This window comes from Diorhabda sublineata, chromosome 4 (genome assembly GCF_026230105.1).
Source record: "Diorhabda sublineata isolate icDioSubl1.1 chromosome 4, icDioSubl1.1, whole genome shotgun sequence".
Classification (NCBI taxonomy): domain Eukaryota; kingdom Metazoa; phylum Arthropoda; class Insecta; order Coleoptera; family Chrysomelidae; genus Diorhabda; species Diorhabda sublineata.
The window spans coordinates 17,937,713-17,948,069 of NC_079477.1; the positions used below are offsets into that span (position 1 = coordinate 17,937,713).

Here is a 10,357-nt window from a genome sequence, read left to right on the forward strand (position 1 = left end):
GATAGCAAAACATGTATTTCACTATAAAAATACCGAAGATAGAAACTCTTTATTTGATTAAAACAGATATTCTACTATTCATAGAGTTATTCATTAATACATATATATTACCAAAACGTGGAATATATTCTACAGATACAATCTTAATTGATATACACCAAAAATCAAAATAATTTATTCAAGAACATAGTATATATGCAGTTGATCATCTTGATATACAAATATGTGAATTTAATTTACGACATATTTGGACGATATTTCTACGAAAATATTGAAATATACCAATTTTGTGATAATTTGTACCGATAACCACAACTATTTTGGTTAATCGTCCTTGTGTTCCCTTTTTGGATGTCAAGTGTGTGTTTCTTTTTATTCATGTAGAAATGTTTGCTACACATTTCTATTTCTAGCTTTTTTCGTAGCATCTCTCATGACATGTTTTTTTATCCTAAAATTGCGGCAATTATGTATTTTTCTAGTTTGCCAAATCCCTTTTGCTGGTCTATTGTTCTCCATTCACAAACGTGTCCAAAACATCTAAGCTGTTGTCCTTCGGATGTTTTTTTTTTCACAGGTTCTTTATTCAAATCCACTTCTACGTGTTTCGTTTCTTATTCGATCTACTCTATTATATCTTAACTCTACGTAAGTACCCAGCTTCCGCTATCATGTATAAGAACAGTTCTGTTTTGGTGTTTCCATCGCTTTGTTTGCTCACGCCTAAATACTCTTAACTTAATCCAATTGTATTCCATCTTTTCAATTTTGAAGACATCTCCTTGTTTCCCCACTACGATTATTTTTGTCTTCTCTATATTGATACTCATGTTTCTCAATTTGAATGTTATTAATATTAATAAATTATGTTTCAATTCGTCTTCATTTTTAGCGAACAATATTAAATTGCCCGCAAAAACACATTTCAATGTTCCTCTATCCTACTTGTTTCACTTTTGTGTATCTTCCATTATAATCATGAATAGCCACGCACTCAGTAGTCTTAATCCTTCTTTAGTCGTAAAATTCTCGGATTAGTCAATTTCTTTCCTCATCTGGTTCCTTATTGTATAATATGTACTTCTGACATTGTTTTTCAATTTGACTCTAACTCCTCTTTGATGTAAACTATTCCATATTTGGTTCATTCGAACGTTATCAAATATCTTTTGGATGTCTACAGAGCCGAGGTATACTTATGGATTTGATTCCTTTTTTTTTTTCTAATATTTGTCTCAAAGTAAATAAATGATCTTGTGTACTTCTTTCATTCCTGAAGCCGGTTTTCGATTCCTCTAATTGGTTGTCTATGATTTTCCTTAGTCTGTTCTCTAAGATACCTTCGTGTTTAAATTTTAGGAGAATATAGTGAAATATTCACCACCGTTATAAGCGATTATTTTGAATCATATTAGATTTAAGTATTATATTCAATGAAACGATAATCAACTGATTCAAGTAGTTTCAGATAAGTAAATAATATATAATTACGTTATTCTAAAATATTGTCACAGTTGTTCAACTGTTCATCGATAAGTAAGTAGATTTTAATAATACTGTAATGTTTTTCTTGATTCCTAATTGATTTAATTGTTATGTAAATGTATCCACCCTTCATTTATTTACTTAATTTATTTAAACACTTACACAAGACTTAACTAACTAACTTATATATTCACTACTTCGTAACTACATTTTATTTAAAATATTTTTAATATAAACTAACTCTTGATTTTAAACAAGCTCAATATATATCAGAATGGACATTTCTAGAATTCTAGAAAGTTCACAAAAAAAACAAATACATGAAAAGACCTTCCTAGAATTTAGTTCTAGAAAAAATAACAGAAACAATTCGCCGCTGTTCATGAAAAACTTACATCAAATGCGCTAACAAATATCAAACGGTTCGGTGTATTCACCAAATTTTAGAGTTCTATTATAATTGGACAGGACTGGCTTCACAGCCCTTAATCTATTATGATACCAGTGATCATTTTTGGATTTCCAGTGAGGATTTATTCTTATGAATGATCTGTTGATTGACGTCAATTATTTAAATAATCTGACAGGATAAATGTTGCTATCGTTGTTTTCAATTAAAAATTTGCTTTCAGCACACATTTTTGAACGACTTTGGCAAGTCTTGCTGGATATAGGGTTATATTCAACCATCGTTGTTTGATTCGATACATAAAAATCAGTCAAGCAAGCGGCAGCTTCCCTCCCTCGCCAAGTTAATACAACTGCTATGTGAATTTTCGTACCAGCTCTTCACTAATTCTATTAATTTATCATTTTCTTTATTTCTACGAAACTTAATGCTGTCGAACTTTGTTTTCTTTTACAGGGATCTGATTGTAGTTTTGGTATTTAATCGCAGGCCGCACGTGCTTGTTGAAATTGAATACTTTTGAGTGGGCCAATAATAACTTTTGATTCTTCATAATGTTTTTCTCGTAACAGTTTACTTGTTAGGTTCTGACCACAGTTTCCTTAAACCATGTTTTCTTCAAATTTTCACAGCCCAATCCTTTAATATCGACGCCAATTCTTCCGCCGTCCGATTTCCATCTAATTGATACTTTCTATCATTGCCATACTCCATAAATGCTTTCCATACAATTTGTTTAACTTAAACGGTATTTTTAGGTATTTTTGTATAATTTCATTGATATTCCCGTCAGTATTACGTAAAACCAAAGCGTGATATTTTGAAATATTAAATATTTGAACCGTTAAAATCGAAATAAATTAATATGTATCCATGGCAACGTGATAAAGTGATTGTTTTGATTGGTTGTTTTTAATCAGATGACTTCAAATTAATTGATTTCATTGGATTTCTACTGGAGTAGAAAATTTTCAATATTAATGTCCCGAGTGCATGTCAAATTGTCGATAATTTAATTTTCTCGAGTGCGCGAATGCGCACGAGAGGAAATTATGAGACAATTTGACATGCACGAGAGGGCATTTTGGCAGACTATTTCCTCAGAAAAATTTAATTTAAAATAAACAATAATTGTTCCTTTTCTTAAAATATAAAATTAAAACCAAATGATGTTTATTAATCCTAGACGAAAATTTGGCACTAGTGCAAATTATCGATAATTTGCACTAGTGCAGTATTATCGCTGAAATTTGATCGTTGCTAGGTAAACATAAAATATTACAGCTTTTTGGTTGGCTTAAATTTTTCGATGGAAATAGTCATTTATATTTGATGGAATTAAGAACAGGCCTCCTTATTGCTGGTACCTAACACTAATAGTAAGTTTCACCTCGCTTAGGTATTGGAGGAATAATACGACATTTGTCTTTCTTTATCTTGAAATTCTTATTTTAACAAATTATTGCCCCTGTCTTCTGAAAGTCGAGGTGAGCGATTTTGTGGGAGTGTTATACTCTTTCTGCAAGTCTCCAACATGTATTCCAGAAATGTGCATGACTCGGTACAACTTAAGCACACTTAGTGGGTGTAGTGTCTATCTTTGGAAATAATGCAAAATGATTTTTTTATTAATGTAGTGTTGTTTTTTATGTATTGGGTTCCAAACTTATACCTAATAGTTGGGTCGATTTTTTGAAGCAAGTCAATATTATCATCTACGGATCTCTGGAGCTACAACGTAACTACATTTGGTGTTACTGTGTTATAAATTTGTACCACTTTTCTTAGTTCATTCATTATTCATAATTGAGTTCATAATATTTTGTTCATGTTCAACCGAGTTGTGATTAAGTGTTCTTGTCCCCTCTTTTATTTTTTTCAGATACTCTTTTATTAGCATTAAAAATATTCAATCCATTACATTAGCAGCTTTCTATTTCATTATCCACCAATTTTAATTCATACATTTTATTCTACTTTTACATGCACATAATATGTGACCTTAATATTAATTCATTATTTTTTGCATTCCTTGTTTAACCTTTTCAATAACTGAAATGATATCTTCTGGTTCACTTCTTTGTTGACGCATTTTCACTATAAATCAATCAACATTTTCACATATCTATATCAGTCTTAATATTGTGCCACTTGTATGGAGCTTTTGTTTCTATATTTCACATGCAGCATTTTCATATGAAAAATATGAAACCCAGCTAGGAGTTTATCAACCTTCTAATCCCAGTCATTCTAATAAATTCGTGTATTTTACATCATTAGTTTCCAAAATATTGTTCCCTTCAAATTTCAAATCTTTACTCTCATTTTCTACTATAGCTAACTTTCTCCAGCTTTACGTTCTATGTCAGTTTCTAATCCTATCACATATCTATAATAATGCATCAGATAAAACAGTTTCAAGCTCCATTTTCCATGAATAACCAATAGTTCTTAAGATCGGTCGAGAAATTTGGTGTCCTCCAATATAATTTTCAGATTATCCTATTCTATCAATATATTATATAACTTTATTTTTCAGAAATAATCATGCGAGCAGCTTTGATTTTTTTCTTGCTGGGCTATTTTACCAGAAATAGCTTGGCAGGAGTATATACAGACCGTTTCTTGGCACAGTATAATAAAATCCATGACGCAAACAATGGATATTTTTCTCCGCAAGGAATACCATACCATTCAGTTGAAACTCTAATTGTAGAAGCACCTGATCATGGACATGAAACTACATCTGAAGCCTACAGTTATTATGTTTGGTAAGAAGTTATTCGATTCATAATATGCATACAATGAATAGATAACATATCATACCAAAATAGCTATTTAGTTTTCAGTTGCATGATCAAAAAATCTCAAACCCATCAATCTACTGAATCAGTCTTACAATTCATATGTAGCTTATAATAAAAAAGTTTTCTTCTTAATACAATTTCAACCCCAATTACTCCAAATTTGATATAAGTTAAAAGTTTTATTATTAATTATTTCCAGTATTATTCAAAACATATGTCCTTCTGTATATTATTTGAAATGATTATACATAAATTAGAGAAATCTGAAAAATAAATTTTGAGGGATGTCTCTCTCACAAGGTGCTCAAAAACTAAATATAAAATATATGAGCACAAAAATAAACTTAAGAATAGATCACGACAAAACAATTTCTTTTAGTGTCGTTTTCTTGGGTGCTTAGCCGTTCTGGACTGAGATCAGATTGACATTATAGTTTCCCAAACGGTTTTTCTTTGATTCTTATTGATTTCAGGCCTAAAATATTAGATCTGTGATCTGAACATAATTTTTTTTTATGAGCAGAGAGATACATCTCATTTCACACCGTCTCGTTTAGCAACAGTTCTTCTAGATTCGATGTACTCAAATTATGCCAAAGTACTGGGAAGATGACTGCTAATGTTCAGCGTGATGAGCATTAACTTGGACTATTTTATGCCCACATTTGAACCATAAATTCGTCCAGTTCTTCAAAGGTCTGTTCCCCTTGGTGCCCTTCAAGTAGAGCCTCATTTCTTTCAACCTCCATTGGAGCATCGGAGGTTAATTATTCCTGGCTGAAACTTTCGATACTACCATTACCCTTCAGATTCTTCATTGGATGCCTTAGAAGTGCTGAAAGTGGTTGTGACCGTTTTTTCTTCAAACCATGAACCATTTCTCTGTGGAGGATGGTATAGCCATCATCTCAATAGTGAGGAATGATAAGTCAAATGTCCCTACCCTCATAAGATGAAACTTACTTTCGGTTTAGCGTTTTCAACGTTAGCTCAACTGCCTTTGAGCTTGTGAGATTTGCTACTTTAGTCGTTACCACCTCACCGACTGTGGTGCTTCACAATCGACGAGTAGTTGCCTCCGAAATTGATCTCATGTTTTCATCTAGAGAACACAATTTCCACTAGTACCTCTTCCATAAAAATTTGTTCGTCGGAGCTTTCCACATTTGGCAGAACAGCCACTCCCACAAGCTTTACTGCAGCTGGAATTTATGTTTTGCATGATCATTCTTTTTTCTTTTTATCTGGTTTATCCTCTAGTTCCGTGGCTCTCACCTCCTTCGGTATAAGAGCTTCGTTGATGTAGTCTCTGCCTTCCATTTAGCCTGGTTGTTATAGGTTTTTCTTTTATCTTGCAGTGGAATAACAGGCTATCTGTTGTTTTTGTTCACCTTTGTCGAGAAGGATTCTTTAGTGAAAAATAGACGGATTCCCAGTGTATGCGGGGTGTTTCCGCTATGTTTTTTCTTTATTTATTACTCTTCGTGCAAAAGTTGGCTACGCTGGGATTCAGATATAGCTCGATTGGAAAACTTTCCCCTTCTATCCGAATATATATAACAGCGCTAGAAAGGAATTTTATAATCCTAATTATTTTTCATTCATTTTCACATTTTACAAATTTATTAATAATCGCTCTACAGAACGAGACTTCTTTACCAAATTTCATCAAATATTCGTTGCTATACTTAGCTAATAATGATCTGAATAATCTTCTATTTTAGGCTAGAAGCGGTTTATGGAAAAGTAACTGGTGACTTTTCAAAATTCAATCAAGCTTGGGAGAATTTGGAAAGATATATCATTCCCGTGACTGCCAGTCAACCTACAAACAGCTTTTACAATCCTAGTCATCCAGCGACATACGCTGCTGAACTGGATGATCCCAGTCAGTACCCTTCCCAGATTGATCCTAGCGTGCCAGTAGGCCAGGATCCTATATTTCAAGAACTGGTTAATGCTTATGGTACCAGTGACGTCTATATTATGCACTGGTTACTTGATGTTGATAATGTGTATGGTTTTGGAAATATTCCCGGTAGTTGTAATCTTGGTCCTGATGCTGGTGGTCCTTCTTACATTAATACTTTCCAGAGAGGACCTATGGAATCGGTTTGGAGAACTATTCCCCAACCAACCTGCGATGACTTCAAATATGGAGGTCCCAATGGATTCTTGGATCTATTCACAAAAGACAACAGTTATGCCCAGCAATGGAAATATACAGCAGCTCCTGATGCAGATGCAAGAGCCATCCAAGCTGCTTATTGGGCCAGTCAATGGGCTCAAGAAGTTGGTCAATTAGGAACAATTCAAAACACTCTAACCAAAGCTTCAAAAATGGGAGATTACCTCCGTTACGCTCTATTCGACAAATATTTCAAACAAATTGGATTTTGTGAGTCACCTGCTACTTGCCCAGGTGGGTATGGAAAAAGTAGTGCTCATTACTTATTGGGATGGTATTTCGCCTGGGGAGGTGCTCTCGCAACAAATAACGGTTGGGCGTGGCGTATTGGAGACGGTACAGCTCATTTTGGTTACCAAAATCCTTTAACCGCTTGGATTTTATCTAATGATAACAATTTCAAGCCCCGTGGAGCCACTGCAGTATCAGATTGGGCAACTTCTCTTGATAGACAGCTTGAGCTATACGAATGGTTACAGACAGCTGAGGGAGCTTTCGCTGGAGGTGTCACTAATACTATAAACGGTCGTTATGATCCGGCACCAAGTGAATTGAAAACAAACACATTCCATGGCATGTTTTACGATTGGGAACCTGTTTATCATAATCCACCATCTAACAAATGGTATGGTATGCAACCTTGGTCAGTTGATCGGTTAGCTCAATACTATTATGTAACTGGAGATGCGAGAGCCAAAGCAATATTGGATAAATGGGTCACATGGATTCTAAGTAATATTTCAATTCAAGGAACTCAAAGTTACACCCTTCCAGCCGATTTATCTTGGAGTGGAAACCCACCAAACGTACATGTCACTGTAGACAGTTACAACAGCGATGTAGGAACAGCCTCAGCTACTGCTAGAACATTGGCCTATTATGCAGCTAAAGCTAATCACGCTCAAGCCAAAGAAGTAGCTAAATCATTGTTAGATATTATGTGGACAAACTATCAAACAACCAAAGGTGTTTCCGCACCAGAAGCAGCTACCACTTACACACAATTCAATGAACCTGTTTATGTTCCACCCGGTTGGAACGGAAAGTATCCCAGAGGAGACGTCATTCAAAGTGGCGCTACATTTATTGGTATCAGATCTTGGTATAAAAATGATCCTGAATGGTCTAAAGTTGAAGCCTATCTTAACGGTGGACAAGCTCCTACTTTCACATTCCATCGATTCTGGTCACAAGCTGATGTTGCTATTTCTCAAGCTGTTTATGGAATATTGTTCAATGAATAAGATGTAATGTTAATTTTTGTTTGTATTTAATTGTTCAAATACAATTATAGCTATTCACGTCATGATTGATCATTCCTTCTCGAAAATTTCCAGGCGATAACAATGTAAGTAAAATCTAATAATTTATTTTATCCGCACATTACTAAATGTGAACGGATATGTAGATTGAACCAGAGCGATGAGAAAAAATGTGTAACTAAACACAACACAAATAACCTGTCCTGCTCATCTCAATTCCAAATATTTTCGCAAGTAGCACTGAAGTCTCTTATCACTCGTGTAGGCACCGAAGCGTTTATCCGAGCAACTAAACTCCAGCTTCGTAACAAAAAGTATGACTTTAGTGCCTTTAAATATAAATATTTTTCTGGGACTGGAAGAAAGCTAACATTTTACCTCTGTTAACAGGTAAGAGAATGTCACTCTCCTAGAATAATATATATTATACAATTAAATCATCGTTTTTCTCGCTACAGAAAAAAAAATGTGTATTATACGCGGGAAAAGTAGTAGATTTCTGCTTTCAGTTTTTTGTCTCTCCCCGCTGGGGGTCGATAATACAGCTGCAAGCTAAAATTTAGTATTTTTTTCCTTTGTATAATCGATAAAAAATTTCCATCAAATTATATCATTCAGAATTATAGATATTTCAGTAGATATTTTAAACAAATTGAAAATAGATTAATATATACCCAAAACTATTTCATTATATTTTATAATGCAAGTTTAGAGGAGTCGAGACTTAATTTTATTCATGAACTACTTGAGGGGCATTGAACAATATTTTTAACTATTAATAACACAGTATTATTTAATAAACTATGACTATATGTCTAATAGTCACATGTGGATCTTGCAATACGAGATCATCGAGTTTTTAACATTTTTGTGTACGGTAGCAGTTATGGGTGCTTAAAATCACGACACTACCTCTACACTATTTCATATGATACTGCAAATTCCCCTAATGAAACTACCAAATATTTGTCTATTCAATCATTGCCCGTTGCTGGGTGAGATCCATTTCGATACTGAGATACGACTTCCGTGAAATCACGTTACGTGATAATAGATTAATGATTTGATTTATAAATAGGTCAGTGGTTGAACAAATGAAACAAACACCTCTTGTGAAAGTTATCTACTAAGCAAACAATCGCCTTGTCCATTAGATGTACTTACAACACTTTTTGGAACAATTTTCTTTGATATTTGGGATGACGATATCTCCTATAGCTTTTATGTGATCGAATAAAAAAATGTTTAGGATATAATTCGAATGCTGGTCCAAGTGAGAGGAGAGTTTTATTGAGTTGCAGCAACATGTTAATTCTCCCAAAGTATTTTATAGTATCTTGGGTTGTTTTACCTTTAGGTTTTCTAGAGTTGTTTTTGAACCACCATGTATTAAGGTATATAGAAAAACAGAAAGAATTGATCAATTGAGAAGTAACACAATTGTATAAGACGGAAAAAATAAATTTTAACTTAAATTTGAATGAATTGTTAAGCAGAAGAATGACGTGATATTCAAAAGACAAAAACGGCCAAGTGACGGTATTGTTCGTAGCTAATGTGCGCTTAAACAATAGTGACGAGGTTTTACCCGACTTACAGTTGAATTTTGATGAATGTGAATCTCTGAAATTCTAAACAATAAGCTTTGTTTTCAGATAGTCAAAAGTCACAACCTTTCAATTATTAATTATCTTACAGAAAAGACAAAAGTAACAATTGAAATCCTTTTAGCAACATGATTAGTGTTTGTGAACGGACTTCAAATCTCCACACGCTCTATTCAATGAATATAAAATTACTAAGGGTTGATTTTAGTGGGTAAGAAAATAGTTTTTTGACGAGAACACCGCGAAAGACTTTATTATCAAGTCTCCTACTGCAGTGTTGTATATAATATTTCGATATCCATTATGAAAATCATGTTACTAGTGTTTTTACCCGACTGCCAGGAAGGGTTATGTTTTAACGCGTAGCTTGTATGTATGTAGGTAATATTCTTTATTACCTTGTATCTCCAGAACCGCTAAACGGATTTTCACATTTGAGGTATCGTTAGATTCCTTTCATTAGCCCAAGTGTTCTTAGATAGGAGACATTTAAAAAAACCAAAATGGCGCATTTTGGACGCCATGTTGTGAGGTAAAAAAAATTTTTTTACTACCAAGCATATCGAGCTGGGTATCAAAATGAAGGATTTTAAACACTG

The 10,357-nt window shown here is 33.7% G+C and overlaps 1 protein-coding gene across 1 annotated transcript; it reads left to right on the plus strand.

Moving 5' to 3' along the window:
- Nucleotides 1-1,460: 1,460 nt before the first annotated feature.
- LOC130443252 (exoglucanase B-like) lies at nucleotides 1,461-8,190 on the plus strand. The gene is made up of 3 exons (XM_056777787.1): nucleotides 1,461-1,536; nucleotides 4,434-4,665; nucleotides 6,426-8,190. Exons 2-3 carry the CDS (start codon nucleotides 4,442-4,444, stop codon nucleotides 8,131-8,133), a joined length of 1,932 nt encoding a protein of 643 aa, XP_056633765.1. The 5' UTR covers nucleotides 1,461-1,536; nucleotides 4,434-4,441; the 3' UTR covers nucleotides 8,134-8,190.
- Nucleotides 8,191-10,357: the final 2,167 nt, after the last annotated feature.

Bases quoted from the DNA above. Each gene is read 5' to 3' on its own strand.
- LOC130443252 (XM_056777787.1), top strand. From the start codon at position 4,442: ATGCGAGCAGCTTTGATTTTTTTCTTGCTGGGCTATTTTACCAGAAAT. The intron at 4,666-6,425 runs GTAAGAAGTTAT...CTTCTATTTTAG, and splicing joins GCCTACAGTTATTATGTTTG to GCTAGAAGCGGTTTATGGAA.